The following is a 16,538-nucleotide window of genomic DNA, read 5'->3' on the forward strand; positions in this document are numbered from 1 at the left end:
GAGTCATATAGCACAGCAACAGGCCCTTTGCCCAACATCCATGCTGTCACTTTGTTACTGAGTACATAGAACATATAGAACATAGACCAGTTCAGCACAGTACGGGCCCCGCCCACGATATTGTGCTGACCTATATAAACCTTATCCACATTCAATCTATCCCCCTCTCTACTTCACCTCCCATAACCCTCTATTTTTCTTTCGTCCATGTGCCTACCTAATAGTCTCTTAAATGAACCTATCATATCGGCCCCTACCACCACCCCCAGCAGTGCATTCCAGGCACCCACCACTCTCTGTGTAAAACAAAAACCTACCTCTGGCATCTCCCCTGAACTTTCCTCCACACACCTTAAATGGGTGACCTCTGGTATTGGCCATTGCCACCCTGGGGAAAAGATGCCAGCTGTCCACTCTGTCTGTACCTCCCATAATCTTATACACCTCTATCAAGTCACCTCTCATCCTCCGTCGCTCCAAAGAGAAAAGCCCTAACTCGCTCAACCTCATAAGACACGCTCTCCAACCCAGGTAGTATCCTGGTAAATCTCCTCTGCACCCTCTCCAAAGCTTCCACATCCTTCCTATAATGTGGTGACTAGAACTGAACACAATATTCCAAGTGTGGCCTAACCAGAGTCTTATAAAACTGCAACATAACCTCTCAGCTCTTGAACTCAATCTCATGGCTAATGAAGGCCAGCACACCATACACCTTCTTAACCGCCTTATCCACTTGTGGGACAACTTTGAGGGATCTATGTACTTGGACACCAAGATCTCTTTGTTCCTCCACACTGCTAAGAATCCTGCCATTAACCATGTACTCTTGCCTTCAAGTTTGTTCTTCCAAAGTGTATCACTTCACACTGCTCCGGATTGAACTCCATCTGCCACTTCTCTGCCCAGCTCTGCATCCGGTCTAAATCTCGTTGCAACCTACGACAACCTTCTTCACTATCTACTACACCACCAACCTTCGTGTCATCTGTAAACTTACCAACCCATCCTTCCACTTCCTCATCCAAATCATTCATAAAAATCACAAAGAGCAGGGTTCCCAGAACAGATCCCTGCAGAACACCACTGGTCACCGACCTCCAGGCAGAATATGCTCCATCTACCACCATCCTCTGTCTTCTATGGGCAAGCCAATTACAAATCCACACAGCAAATTTTCCATGGATCCCATACCTCATGACTTTCCGAATGAGTCTACCATGGGCAACCTTGTCAAATGTCTTGCTAAAATCCATATACGCCACATCCACCACACTACCTTCATTGATTTGTCTTGTCACTTCCTCAAAAAACTATTAGGCTCGTAAGGCACGACCTGCTCTTCACAAAGCCATGTTGACTATCCCCAATAAAGCTATGCTTCTCCAAATGCTCATAACTCCTGTCCTTAAGAATCCTCACCAATAGTTTGCCCACCATGGATATAAGACTCACTGGTCTATAATTCCTGGGATTATCCCTTTTACCTTTCTTGAACAATGGAACAATGTTTGCCATCCTCCAATCTTCCAGTACCACTTCTGTGGTCAGGGAGAACTCAAGGATTATTGTTAACACTCCAGCAATCTTTTCCTTCACTTCCCATAGTAACCTGGGGTATATCCTGTCCAACCCCGGGGACTTATCTATCCTAATGCTTTTTAGTAGCTCCAACACTGTTTCTTTCTTAACCTCCACATGCTCCAACACATTTGCCTGTTCTACGCTAACCTCACATTTGTCTAAGTCCCTCTCCCTGGTGAACGCTGAAGGAAAATATTCATTTAGGACCTCTCCTACCTCCTTCGCTTGCAGACACAGTTTTCCCCACTTATCCCTGACTGGTCCTACCCTCACCCTAGTCATCCTCTTGTTCCTCACATATGTGTAGAACACCTTAGGGTTTTCCATAATCCTACTTGCTAAGGCTTTCTCATGTCCCCTTCTAGCTCTCCTGTGTCCCTTCTTAAGCTCCTTTCTGGCTACCAGTTCTGTATTTCCTTTGATCCCTTTTCAGTGTCTGAAAAACCCACTGATCTTCAAGGTCAAAGGTCAGATTGCTGAGGCTAACAATATGTTAACGGTTTAAAAAGGAAATTGTCATAGAGTCATACAGCACGGAAATAGGCCCTTCAGCCCAACTGGTCCATGCCGACCAAGATTCCCATCTAAGGTAGTCCTATTTGGCCTATATCCCTCTAAACCTTTCCAATCCACATACCGGAAGGAAATCTCCAGGCCAGTGATGTCACTTTGCACAGCTGTTGGAATGGTCTGAATGCAACATCTGGGGGAGCAAAATTGGGGGAATGTATCATTTTAAAAACTAAGAAACGTGTGTGTCACTTTAAATCTTTAATGAAAGGTCTGCCCAAGGGAACTAAGCAGTGAGTGTTCAAAAGCAAAATACTGCAGCTGCTGGAGATATGAAATGAAAAGTAAAACGCTGGAAATACTCAGCAGATCAGTCAGCAACTGTAGAGAGAAGAAAGAGAGAGAGTGTTGATCAGCTTTCCTTGGAGCTGGAGATACACACGAACTTCTGAATTAGGAGCAGGAGTAGGTCAAGCAGCCACTCAAGCCTTCTCCGGCATTTAATAAGATCATGGCTGATCCCACTGTAACCTCTGCATTTATATCTACTCTCAGCCACCTCTCAAGTCACTGTGTGTGGTTCTGGTCACTGCATTACTGGAAGGATGTGGAGGCTTTGGAGAGGGTGCAGAAGAGGTTCGCCAGGATGTTGTCTGGATTAGAGAGTACTAAGAGAGGTTGGACAAACATGGATTGTTTTCTTTAGAGTGTCAGAGGCTGAGGGGAGACCTGATAGAAATATATAAAATTATGAGAGGCATAGGTAAGGTATATAATCAGAGTCCTTTTCCTAAGTATTGGTATTGGTATTGGTTTATTATTGTCACTTGTGCCGACGTACAGTGAAAAACTTGTCTTGCATACCGAGCATACAGGTCAATTCATTACACAGTGCAGTTACATTGAGTTAGGACAGAGTGCATTGAGGTAGTACAGGTGAAAACAATAACAGTACAGAGTAAAGTGTCACAGCTACAGAGAAAGTGCAGTGCAATCAGGTGCAAGGTCACAACAAGGTAGATCGTGAGGTCAGAGTCCATCTCATTGTATAAGGGAACCGTTCAGTAGTCTTATCACAGTGGGGTAAGGTGGAAATGTTAAATACTAGAGGACATGGATTTAAGGTGAGAGTGGAGAAAGTTTAAAGATTTGCGAGGCTATTTTTTACAGAGAAAGTGGTAGGTGCCTGGAACATACTGCCAGGGAGGTGGTGGAAGCAGATATAGTAGCAACGTTAACAGGAGTTTAGACAGACATGTGAACAGGCTGGAAAATGAGGAACATAGACCACGTCCAGGCAGATGTGCAGTTTAATGTGGCATCATGGTTGGCACAGACATGTGGGCTGAAGGGCCTGTTCCTGTCCTGTACTGTTCTATAGAAATAAAAAATCCACTGAAGCAACACAAAAAAAGCTGGAGGAACTCAGCAGGTCAGGCAGCATCTACGGAGGGAAATGGACAGTTGACTTTTCAGGTCGAAGTCCTTCATCTGGAGAGAATTCAGTCCAGATGAAGGTCTCGACCAAAACGTCAACAGTCCATTTCCCTCCACAGATGCTGCCCGACCTACTGAGTTCCTCCAGCTTTTAGTGCATTGCTCCAGGTTCCAGCATCTGCAGTCTCCTGTGTCTCCAATCTGCTGGAGGAATCGGCGGGTCAAGAGGCATCTGTGGAGGGAAAGGAATTGTCGACGTTTCAGGTCGAAACCCTGCATCGGGACTGTTTTATGTTCTAATCCTTCAGATTAATGTGGTCTGCTGCTAAACAGAAGACAGTGATGAATAAATTGAATTTAGGAGAAACATCTTTACTCCAAGTGTGGTTAGGATGGGAAAATCCCGAGCAGAGGGAGATTTGAGGGGATATGACACAAGGGAAAGTGGTTAAACCAATGAGGAATAAAGGATCAGACGTATGTGGTGATAGGAGGTGGAGAAGAAGGTGGGGTGTCCATGTATCGGATAAGCACCAGTGTGGGTTCTGTTGAGCAAACTGACCTCTTTCTGATGCCCCTTGAGCTTTAACACAGTGCAGCAGCATTGAACCTCTACTTCCGCAGAAGGCATGTCCCTGTTGACCCTGACCAATTTTTATAGATGCACCATAGAAAGCATCCTATCTGGACGCATCACAGCTTGGTACGGCAACTGCTGTGCCTGAGACCTAAGAAACTGCAGAGAGTTGTGGGACACAGCCCAACACATCACGGAAACCATCCTCCCCTCCATGGATTCTGTCTATACTTCGCGCTGCCTCAGTAAAGCAGCCAACGTCATCAAAGACCCCACCCACCCCGGACAAACTCTCTTCTCCCCCCTTCCGTCAGGCAGGAGATACAAAAGCCTGAAAGCACGTACCACCAGGCTCAAGGACAGTTTCTATCCCACTGTTATAAGACTAAACGGTCCCCTAGTATGATAAAATGGACTCTTGACCTCACAATCTACCTCTTTATGGCCTCGCACCTTATTGTCTGCCTGCACACACTTTCTCTGTAACTGTAACACTTTATTCTGCATTCTGTTATTGCTTTTCCTTGTACTACCTCAATGCACTGATGTGATGAAATGATCTATACGGATGGCATGCAAAACAAAGTTTTTCATGGTACATATGATGGTAATAAACCAATTACCAACTGGCAGTAATGGCCACTCACTTTTCCAGGTATTGAACCTGTTCCTGGCCTTGCTCCTGAGTTCCTTCAGCGCGGACAACCTGAGCTCACCGGACGAAGATGGCGAGATGAACAATATCCAGATGGCCTTTGCCAGGATCCAGCGGGGCCTCAGATTCATACGGAATGCCATCGTGGAGTTCTTCCAAAGCTTGTGCAAGAGCTCGGAACCCGCCATGGAAGGGAAGACTATGATGGAACTGCCGGCCTACGTCTTCAACCACGCTGGCACTGAGAAAAGGAAGGAGGCCGAGCACAAGGACGGCAACGGCACGGCCGGCGGGATTGGGAACAACGGCACCACAGTGGGGAACAGGAACGAAGGCTCTGCCACCGAGACCGGACTGAGCGAATGCGTCCCCATCGCGGTGATCGAGCCCGATCTAGACACCTGTGAGGACGAGGAGCAGAGCACCTTCACTGAATTAGCTGTCGGTGAGCAGGTAAGGACACGGCTGTTACCTGAGTGGGCCTCTCCGAATTCTTCTGACCCATGCTTGTGTTGTGGACCAACTGTTTCTCTGGGCTGGGGAGGGGTGAGAGCGCCCCTATCACTCTTCCCTCACTACTCAAGGGATATGGATGTCGCAGTTATCACCCATCCCTAATTAACACTTCATAGCCACCCGCCTTGGCCGACCTTGAGCCAGACTGGGTAAAGCTAGCTGTTTTCCTTCCCTGATATTAGTGAAGCAGATGGTTTTTTGCAATGATCCAGGGGTTTCACACTCACCGTCACTGAGGCTCACATTTTTAAGTCCGGGTTTACTTAGTTGTTCAGATTTAACTTCCCCACTTGCCAGAGTGAGATTGCAACCCACATTCAGTGCTATGAAACTCCTAAAGTTACACTCGTGGCTAGATTCCGACAAGTTGGTGGAGACTGAGAACTTGTTACTGCATTGGTAATCTAGGACAGGAGTTCAAATCCTACCATGGCGTCTCAGTTACTTAAAGAAATCTGGAACTTTTAATGGTGACTAAGAGCAAAAGGAACAGGAGCGGGACTTGACCAAACATCCCTCAAGTCCACTTTGCAATTCAATCAGATGGTCATAGAGTCATACAGCACAGAAACTGGCCCTTCGGCCCAACTCGCCCATGCTGACCGAGGTGTCTACCTGAGCTAGTCCCACTTACCTGCATTAGTTCCATATTGTCTAAACCCTTGCTATCCATATACCTCTTCAAAAGACTCTTAAACATTGTAATTGAATCTACCTCTGGCAGCTCATTCCATATACCCACCATCCTCTGCATGAAAAAGTTGCCCTTATAAAGTTCCTTTAAAATCTTTCCCCTCTCACCTTAAACCTATGCCCTCCCATTTAAGACTCCCCTACCCTGGGAAAAAGACTGACCATTCACCTTATCTATGGCCCTCATGATCCCATAAACCTCTATGAGGTCACCCCTCAGCCTCCTATACTCCAGGGATAAAAAATCCTAGCCTATCCAGTCTCTCCAGTCCCGGTAACATCCTCGTGAATCTTTTATGCACCCCTTCCAGCTTAATGACACCTTTCCTATACCCAGGTGACAAAAACTGTGCACGGTATTCCAAGTGTGGTCTCACCAACATCTTGTAGAGCTGCAACATGACGTTTCAACTCTTGTTCCTCATTGTCTGACTGATGAAGGGCGGCATGCCAAACAGCTTCTCCTCCACCCTGTCTACCTGTGTCTCCACTTTAGAACATAGAACATTACAGCACAGTACAGGCCCTTCGGCCCACAATGTTGTGCCGACATTTTATCCTGCTCTAAGATTTATCTAACCCTTCCCTCCCACATAGCTCCCCATTTCTCTATCATTCATGTGGTTATCTAAGAGTCTCTTAAATGTCCCTAATGTATCTGCCTTCACTGCCTCTGCAGGCAGTGCGGTCCACACACTCACCAGTCTGTGTAAAAAACTTACCCCTGACATCCCCCTTATACCCTCCTCGAATCACCTTAAAGTTATGTCCCCTCATGTTAGCCACTTTCGCCCTGGGAAAAAGTCTCTGACTGTCCACCGGATCTATGCCTCTTATCATCTTGTAACACCTCTATCAAATCACCTCTCATCCTCCTCTCCAAAGAGAAAAGCCCTAGCTCACTCAACCTATCCTCATAAGACATGCTTTCCAATCTAGGCAGCATCCTGGTAAATCTCCTCTGCACCCTCTCTGAAGCTTCCACATCCTTCCTATAATGAGGTGACCAGAACTGAACACAATACTCCAAGTGTGGTCTGACCCTTGTGGCTCTTGAAGTCAAATACCCTGACTAATGAAGGCCAACACTCCATACGCCTTCTTAACAACCCTATCGACCTGCACGGCAACCTTGAGAGATCTATGGACGTGCACCCCAAGATCCCTCTGTTCCTCCACACTTTCAGGGAACGATATACTCCTAGGTCTCTCTGTTTCCAGGGACCCTGTAAATCCGTAGTGAGTGATCCAATTCATTCGCTTGTCCATCCCTTATAACCCTTGATTCCTCTATCATTGAAACTTCTGGATTGGCTAAAGAGAACCCCAACGGGTTCACTAATAGCTTTTGGAGAGGAGATCTACCATTGTTACCCAGTCTGGCTCTTTGTAAAGGCCTGACAAGGCAGTGGTCCAGAGAGGGAGCTCCTCAAAGGCAGTTGGGGATGGACAGTGAGTGCCAATCTTGACTGTGATGCTCACATCCTGAGTATAAATGGGAGGTGAGGCAGCAGCACTGCTGATCTTACCCAGTCTGGCCTACATGTGAGTCCAAGCTTATCAATATGGTTGACTCTTACATTCCATATTTCCCTATTTTCTTATGATGTAAAAGGATGTCTGTTTTGGAATATGCTGGCAATTAAAAAAAGAATCTGGAATAATTAATGGTGACTAAGAGCTTAAGAAAGAAGAGTTGGAGTTGGTAGATTAGCCCCTCACGCCTCTCCACTCTTCAACAAGATTGTAGGTGATCTGATCCATTTTCTTGCCCAGCTCCCTGGAGTGGTCGAGCAAACTGAGTGGGCAATAAATTCTGGAATTGCCAGCAATGTCCCGATCCTGGAAGATGAATAAACCAAAGGTGCATTCCTGAAACAGATCAGCATGAACTGAGAGTGTGGTGCGGTGGGCACTGAGCTTATTTCTCACCTCTGGATGTGTCGGGGTTCCCAATAGATGAAAGACTGTATGTTTAAAAAAAAATGTTTGAAATTTATTCAGGCATCCTACAGTTGTCACTCCTGGTCTGGTATTCCCTCCCAGAGGGTATTTCACATCCAGAGAGCAGGAGGGAACGCCTCTCCTGGTTGGCTGATTGACTTGCAACTGGCGAGCAGGCTGTTGACTGAGGAGTTATTAGTTCGAAAGGCAGTGCCTTTGTAAGCAGGACAGGTCATAGCCAGCGGGCAAATATTTGCACACCTCAGGGGCTATACAGAGCCACCGGCAGCTGTGTTTTCACATTGACAATGGCACAATGGAAGAGACTTTATGAACAATTGTGACCCAACCTTCTGTACTGTTTGTAGGTAGCAAACTGAGCCAAGTATTTGTGTGAGTGGAGATTCATTTATAAAGAGAGATTAATGTGAATTTGAGAGTTTGGAAGCTAATCCACAATTAGAAATAGGAGTCACCATGACATGACTGAGTCACCCCGTCCTTTGCTAACAGCTTATTGATGAGTCCTGGTTTTAATATAAACATTGGTAACAAGTTCACGAGTTGTCACTCCCAATGGGTTTACCCAGCATGTAGGTCTCCCGGCACGGTTCCCCTGCTCTAAGGTGGGCAGCCTGGATTGGTGGAGGTCGGGGCATTGTCCCCAGGAGAGGGAGGGGAAACGTTGCTGATTCCCTGCCTGGATGCCATCAGTGGGGAGCATGGTCTGGAAGGACAAGGGAGTCACAGTCAAGGCTGGTCACTTGGGTGAGCAGATGGAGCCCAGGGAAGAGAAGGGGGAAGGGAAAGGAGATTTGGATAAAGCAAACCAGAAATAGTGCCTGCAACCTCAACGTGAAGAGTAAGAGAGGAGATCTGAGCAAGAGTTTTTCAGAGGGTGGTTGGAGCCTGGAACACACTGCCTGAGAAGGTGGTGGAGACAGAGACTCACAGCATTTAGGAAGCATCTGGATGACACTTGAATTGCCAGGGATTGAAGACCATGAACCAAGTGCTGGGAAATGGGATCAGTATAGATAGGTACTTGATGGTCAGCAGGGACATGGTGGGCCGAAGGGCCAGTTTCTATATCGAGGATGACTCTATATCACAAGATCACAGGATCACAAGACAAGGGAGCAGAAGTAGGCCATTCGGCCCATCGAGTCTGCTCCAAAGAAAAGGGAAAAAAGAAAAAGAAATGCGAAATGGGGGAGGGGGGAACCACTATTCTAACCCCAATTTCCAGCCTTATCCTCATATCCCTTGATGCCCCTACTGTTTAGATATCTATCTATCTCTTCCTTAAACGCCTCCAGTGATCTGGCCTCCACTGCTGTACGTGGCAAGGAATTCCACAAATTCACCACCCTCTGGCCAAAGAAATTTCTCCTCATCTCTGTTTTAAACCTATACCCTCTAATTCTAAGGTTGTGCCCTCTGGTCCTGGACTCACCCACCAAGGGAAACAGCTTGACCGCATCTACTCTGTCCAGTCCTTTCAACATTTTAAATGCCTCTATGAGGTCCCCTGTCATTCTTCTGTACTCCAGTGAGTACAGTCCAAGAGCTGACAAACGCTCATCATACGTAAGCCCTTTCATTCTGGGAATCATCCTCGTAAATCTCCTCTGAGCCCTCTCCAACATCAGCACATCCTTCCTAAGATATGGGGCCCAAAACTGTGCACAGTATTCCAAATGAGGCCTCACTAGTGCCCTGTAGAGCCTCATCAACACTTCCTTACTTTTATACACTATACCTCTCGAAATGAATGCCAACATAGCATTCACTTTCTTTACCACAGATCCGACCTGGTGGTTAACCTTTAAGGTATCCTGTACCAGTACCCCCAAGTCCCTTTGTACTTCTGTACTTTGAATTTTCTCTCCTTCTAGATAATAGGTCAACCACATCGAGGTCAACCATCGAGCACTCACTTATATGAATTCTTCTCCACATTCCCATCAACAACCCCAGATTCTACCACTAACCTACACACCAGGGACAATTTACAGCGGACGTTTAACCTACCAGCCCGCACATCTCCGGGACGTGGGAGGAAACTGGAGCAGTCACAGGGAGAACGTGCAAACACCACACAGACAGCACCGGAGGTCGGGATCAAACCTGGCTCGGTGGCAGCAAATCGACTATCTGTGCTGCTGTGCTGCCCAGCTTGAGACGTCCAAAAGGCGTCAGCATTGCCAGTGACACCCTCATTCCCTGAAAGATCTTTAAAAATGATGACAGAAGGCCTGATTATACCCAGTGTGGTACCTAACGCACGGCTCCTCACCTTGGCAGGGGGATTAAGGCCTTGGAGCAAGTGCAGAGGAGAATTTCAGGAAAGGTCCCAGAGGTGCGAGACATCTATTACAGAACATAGAACAGTATAGTACAGGAACAGGCCCTTCGGCCCACGACGTCTGCGCTGAACATGCCAAATTAAACTAATCCCATCTCCCTGCGCATGGTCCCTCCATTCCCTGCCTGTTCATGTGTCTGTCTAAAATGCCCCTTAACTATTGCTGCCTCCACCCACCACCACCCCGGCAGTGCATTCCAAGCGCCCACTCACTCTCCATGTAAAAAAAACCTAACCCCGCACATCTCCTTTAAACTTTCCCCCTCTCAACTTAAAGCTATTTCCTATCTGTGACGTGGCTGAAGGAGCTGAGCTTGTTTTCCACAGGGCTGAGCAGAAACTTGACGGAAAGGGGTTCAAAGTTAGAGAGGGTTTCAGCAGAGTGAGGGAAATCGTTCTGAGCCAGGATCAGAGGACGTGCAATTACAACCATAGGCAGAAGATCTCAACACAGCATAGCGAGCTTGACACAGTGGATGTCCCCCCTCATGGGGCAATCTGGAACTTGGGGGGGAAGGTTTCGGAACCAGGGATTAAGTTGTACGGTGAGCTTCAACTAACTGTGGCCAAGCTGCAGGCGTGACAAAGTGTGAAAAGGTAACATTTATTAATGCAGTAATTTACAAAAGACACTGGGTATATTTACTTCTAGGAGAAAAATCGGTATAAATGACAGATACTTGATATACCTTTTTAAAACATTTAAACCATGTTTGTGGAGTGTTTAAGAGTCATAATATGATGGAGTTGTACAGCATAGAAAAAGGCCTTATTGGCACTAAGATAAGATATCTTTATCAGTCACATGTACATCGAAGCACACAGTGAAATGCACCTTTTGCATAGTTTTCTGGGGGCAGCCCGCAAGTGTCGCCACGCTTCCGGTGCCAACATAGCACGCCCACAACTTCCTAACCCGTCCGTCTTTGGAATGTGGGAGGAAACCCACGCAGACACGGGGAGAACGTACAAACTCCTTACAGGCAGTGGCTGGAATTGAACCCGGGTCTCTGGCATTGTGAAGCATTACGCTAGCTGCTACACTACCATGCCTGCCCATACCAACCACAATGCCCATTCACACTAATCCCATTTGCCCACATTAGGCCCATATCTCTCTACACCTTTTCTATCCCAAGTACCTGTCTAAATGCCTGTTAAATGTAATTGTATCTGCCTCCACCACCACCTCTGGCAGCTCGTTCTAAAGAACCACCACCCTCTTGTGAGAAAAACTTACCCCTCAGATCTCCTTGGTAAGTATCACCCTTTACTCAACTCACATGCCTTAGTTCACTCCGATCCAGAGATGTGATTGGTGTGGCTCACAGGGCATACTGCAAGAATGGCTGAGTCTGAGCTCCAGGATAGGCTGGGTGGATGGCATGCTGCAGGAGTAGTCAAAAGGGAGGGCAGAGACCTGTGAATGACAGAGAGCAAGGCCAGAGATCTGGGAGTGAGTGAGAGGGAGGGTGTGGAGACCTCAGGAGTGACTGAGAGGAAGGGTGGAGACTCTGGGAGTGACTAAGAGGGAGAGTGGGGACCACAGGAGTGGCAGGGAGACCTCATGAACAGATGGGTCAATCCGACCTGCCACAGTGGAGGCCTGATGTCGCAAGCTGGGAGGGTTAACATTGATGAGGAGGATGAGAGATTGCTTCTCTCAGAGGGACCTGAATCTTTAGAACTCTCTCTCCTGGAGAACAGCGGAGGAGCAGTCACTCGAATACATTCAACTCGGAGGTATATATAGTTTAATGGGACTATGAGGCAGTTGGGCCTTGTGGGGAATAGGCAGGGAAGTGGAGCCAAGGCCAGCATCACATTAACCACGACCTTACTGAATGGTGAAGCACGCTGGAGAGACGTGAGGAAAGACTATTTTACTCAGTGAGTTGCCATGATGTGGGACTTCACTGTCTGAAAGGGAAGCACAGTCAATATTACTCACAAAAGGGGGATTGGAATTGAGGAAAACCTGTAAGCCTGTGGGAACTAATTGAGCTTCTCTTTCAAGGAGCTGGCAGATTCAAGATGGGCTGAGTGGCCTCCTTTCCCACTGCACCATTCTCTGATTCCGTGACGGAGAGCTATTCAGGAAGCAGATTCATTGTCCGGTCTGATTGGGTGTGTTCAGACCCACACCAAACAGCAGCTGTGTTATTTAAGAGCTGACAGGTGCTCTCAGCAGCACCTCTTCACTTGAATGGGAGCGAGAGCAGGTGAAGCCTGCAGAGCAGGCAGTAAATGGCTCCTTCAACCCGCTTCTCTTCCATGGAAAATAATTTGTTTCCAGCTGTATGACTAGCGCTGTATACAACTCTGGTTAGGCTGCATTTGGAGTATTGTGTGCAGTTCTGGTCGCCCCATTACAGGAAGGATGTGGAGGCTTTGGAGGCGATGTTGCCTGGATTAGAGGGTATGAGCCATAAGGAGATAGGATTGGATAAACTTGGGTTTTTTACTCGACAGTGTAGGAGGCTGAGAGGTGACCTGATATAAAATTATGAGAGGCATAGGCAGGTAGATAGTCTGTCTTTTTCCCAGGGTGGGAATGTCAAATACTAGAGGGCATAGATTTAAGGTGAGAGGCGAAAAGTTTAAAGCAGATTTACGAGGCAAGTTTTGTCAGGGGAGGGGGTGGAAGCAGATACGATGGGAACGTTTAAGAGACATTTAGCCAAGACACATGAACAGGCAGGGAATGGAGCAATATGGATCATGTGCAGGCAGATGGGATTAGTTTAATTTGGCATCATGGTCAGCACAGACGTTGTGGGCCGAAGGGCCTGTTCCTGTGCTGCACTGTTCTATGAGTTTGTTCCTCACACCCTTACGACTCATCTTGCTGCTTGGTTGGGAAATGAGCACAAAACAGGCCCTTCAGCCCGCCACACCCATACGACCTTTGGCCTTCTACACTAACCTCATTTGCCCCAATCCAGTCTGTTTCTTTCCCTGACTTGCCTATTTAAGTGCCTGTCTTAAATGTTGTGATTGTGTCTGATTTCACCACCTCCTCTGATAAGACTATTGAATGGTTCCTTTATACAATGAGATGGACTATGACCTCATGATCTACCTTGTTGTGGCCTTGCACCTTATTGCACTGCACTTTCTCTGTAGCTGTGACACTTTACTCTGTACTGTTAGTGTTTTTACCTGTACTACCTCAATGCACTCTGTACCAACCCAGTGTAACTGCACTGTGTAATGAATTGAGCTGTACGATCGGTTTGTAAGACAAGCTTTTCACTGTACCTTGGTACAAGTGACAATAATAAACCAATACCAATACCAGATATCAGCCACACTCTGTGTAAAAAACTCTCCTCAGATTCCCTTTAAAGCTCCTTCCTCTCACCATAAACCTACCCCTCTTGGTATTGATGGGAAGAAGATTCGAATGATCTACCCTATTGACGCCTCTTATGTATACCTCTGTCAGGTATTTTCCCCTCAGCCTCCTTCACTCCAGGGAAAACGAGCCCAGCCTATCCAATCTCTCCCCGTATCTAAAGTCCTCCAATCCAGGCAACATCCTGGTGAAACAAAGGACTGCAGATGCTGGAATCCAGTTGCAAAACACGATGATGCTGGAGGAACTCAGCTGGCCAGGCAGCATCCGTGGAGAAAAGCAGTCAGTCAATGTTTCGGGTCAGGACCCTTCCTCAGGACTGAGGAAGAAAACTTCTTCAAAGTGAGCATCCTTGAAGAGACTTCGCAGTGGAGCAGTAATACTAGAGAAACAAAGGACTGCAGATGCTGGAATCTAGCTGACAAACACGATGATGCTGGAGGAACTCAGCAGGCCAGGCAGCATCCATGGAGAAAAGCAGGCGGTCAACGTTTTCGGTCAGGAAGGATCCTGACACGAAGAAGGGTCCTGACCCGAAATGTTGACCGCCTGCTTTTCTCCACAGATGCTGCCTGGCCTGCTGAGTTCCTCCAACATCAACGTGCTTAACATCCTGGTGAATCTCCTCTGCACTCTCTCCAACACAACCACATCCTTCCTACAGTGTGGTGACCAGAACTATACACAATACTCCAAGTCTCTCATGGAGATAAGCATCCAACTGCAATTAAACTTTAAAGTCATGGTGTCGTACAGCACAGAAGCAGGCCCTTCAGCCCACCATGTCCATGCTGACCATTGTATTCACCTGAACTAATCCCATTTGCCCACATTTGGTCCATAGCCCTCTATGCCTTGGCAATTCAAGGGCTCGTCTGGATGCTTCTTAAGCATTGTAAAAGTACCTGCGTTCACTGCCCCCTTATGCACACCTCCTCCTGGACACTGTTGTCATTAGATCAGGAGAGAAATTGCTGGCTTATATTCAAAGGTTTCCATTTATTAGCTATAAATACATTTGGAGATGAGGCAGTTAGACTGCATGGGTCAGCTTGAGGTGAGTGATGATTTGATGTTATCTCCAAGGAAACATCCAATCAGAGATGCCGATCCTGTTGCCATGTCCAACACTTTTATTTTTATTCGTCCAAATTAAGGCCGGTTGGTGCAGCATTACTGAATAATAAAAAGGAGCAACATTCCATCCAAGTCAGAGTGGAATGAATTAAGCCTGCGTGTGAACATGTGCTTGGCGCAGTGCCGGACAACAGTCATGGCTGCCTCCGAAATTCCTGATGACGGCTGCCTTCCCCTGTTGCTGGCATCTGGCTTGATGCCACTATTCTGTCCATCCCAGGGCAGTGCATAAACAAGATTCCAGAGGATTACCATCTAGGGATTGAATTCAGGTCGGAATTTGTGTAGTGCCCAGTAGCACAGGCACGGAACCTCTGTTACACGGGCCAGAGGGCTCACTCACTCACTCACCCAGCCAGCTGACCGACAGGACGGATGTGGTCGCGCTGGAGAGGGTGCAGAGGAGGTTCACCAGGATGTTGCCTGGATCGGAGGACTTCAGTTATGGGGAGGGATTGGACAGGCTGGGTTTGTTCTCCATGGAGCGACGGAGGCTGAGGGATGACCTGATAGAAGATTATGACAGCCATAGGGTCACAGGTGTACAAGATGATAAGAGGCATAGATCGAGTGGACAGTCAGAGACTTTTTCCCAGGGCGACAATGGCTAACACGAGGGGACATAATTTTAAGGTGATTGGAGGAAGGTATAAGGTGGAAGTCAGGGGCAAGTTTTTTACACAGAGAGTGGTGGGTGCGTGGAATGCACTGCCAGCAGAGGTTGTGGGGGCAAATACATTAGGGACATTTAAGAGACTCTTAGATAGACGCATGAATGATAGAAAAATAGGGGGCTATGTGAGAGGGAAGGGTTAGATAGATCTTAGAGCAGGATAAAATGTCGGCACAACATTATGGGCCGAAGGGCTTGTACTTTGCTGAAGTGTCTATGTTCTATGTCCTAATACAGCACGGAAACAGGCCCTTTGGCCCACCGTGTCTATGCTGACCATCATGCCTGTCCATACTAATGCCATCTGCCTGCATTAATTCCACATCCCTCTCTGCCCTGCTCATTCAAGTACCTGTCCAGATGCCTCTTCAATGTTGTTACTGTTCCTGCCTCCCCCACCTCCTCTAGCAGCTCATTCGACACACCAGCTGTGTGAACAATTTACCCCTTTAAAACTCCTCCCTCTCACCTTAAGCCCTCTACTTTTAGACACCTCTACTATGGGAAATAGACACTGGATATCGACTCTATCTATGACCCTCATAAATGTTATGTTCTCATGTCAGAAGACTGAACCTGAAAATCCAATCCCTTGGGAATGATGAACGGCAGAGGGAAGACGTGTCTAGTCTGGTAGGGACATCACATTGACTGCATTTCATTGGCTGTGTGATGCTTGGGGACGTGAAAGGTGCTATAGTAATGCCAGTCAGCACTCTATAGAGCAATGCTCTCTGCTGAGAAGGTCCGGAAGCTGCCCTTGAATGTAAGCGTACAACTTTGACATTGAGGCAGGGGTGTGGGGAACGCCGCTGAGCTTATTCTTTTGGGGATGTGGATCTCACTGGCAGAAGCTACATGTATTGCCCTTCTTTTGTTTCTCCCAAACTGAGGAAGTGGTTGGGAGAAACCCACCTGGTGTACCTGGAGTCACACAGAAGCCAGGTGGGTAAGGTCAGCCGATTTCCTTCCCTTCGGGGCTTTAGTGAACCCAATGGAATTTGGTGACAATCCAGTTGTTTCACAGTCACCATTACTGATGCTGGCTTTTTTAAATTCCAGATTTATTTAAATACTTGCTTTAAA

The 16,538-nt window shown here is 47.2% G+C and overlaps 1 protein-coding gene across 1 annotated transcript in view; it reads left to right on the forward strand.

Annotated features, from left to right (window-relative positions):
• The window catches only part of scn5lab (sodium channel, voltage gated, type V-like, alpha b), a 449,385-nt gene that overhangs the window by 337,095 nt on the left and 95,752 nt on the right, over positions 1-16,538 (forward strand). The window contains 1 exon segment of the mRNA XM_052017101.1: positions 4,764-5,216. Within this exon segment, the coding sequence (XP_051873061.1) occupies positions 4,764-5,216 (453 nt within the window).

Source organism: Pristis pectinata, chromosome 5 (assembly GCF_009764475.1).
Source record: "Pristis pectinata isolate sPriPec2 chromosome 5, sPriPec2.1.pri, whole genome shotgun sequence".
Lineage (NCBI taxonomy): Eukaryota > Metazoa > Chordata > Chondrichthyes > Rhinopristiformes > Pristidae > Pristis > Pristis pectinata.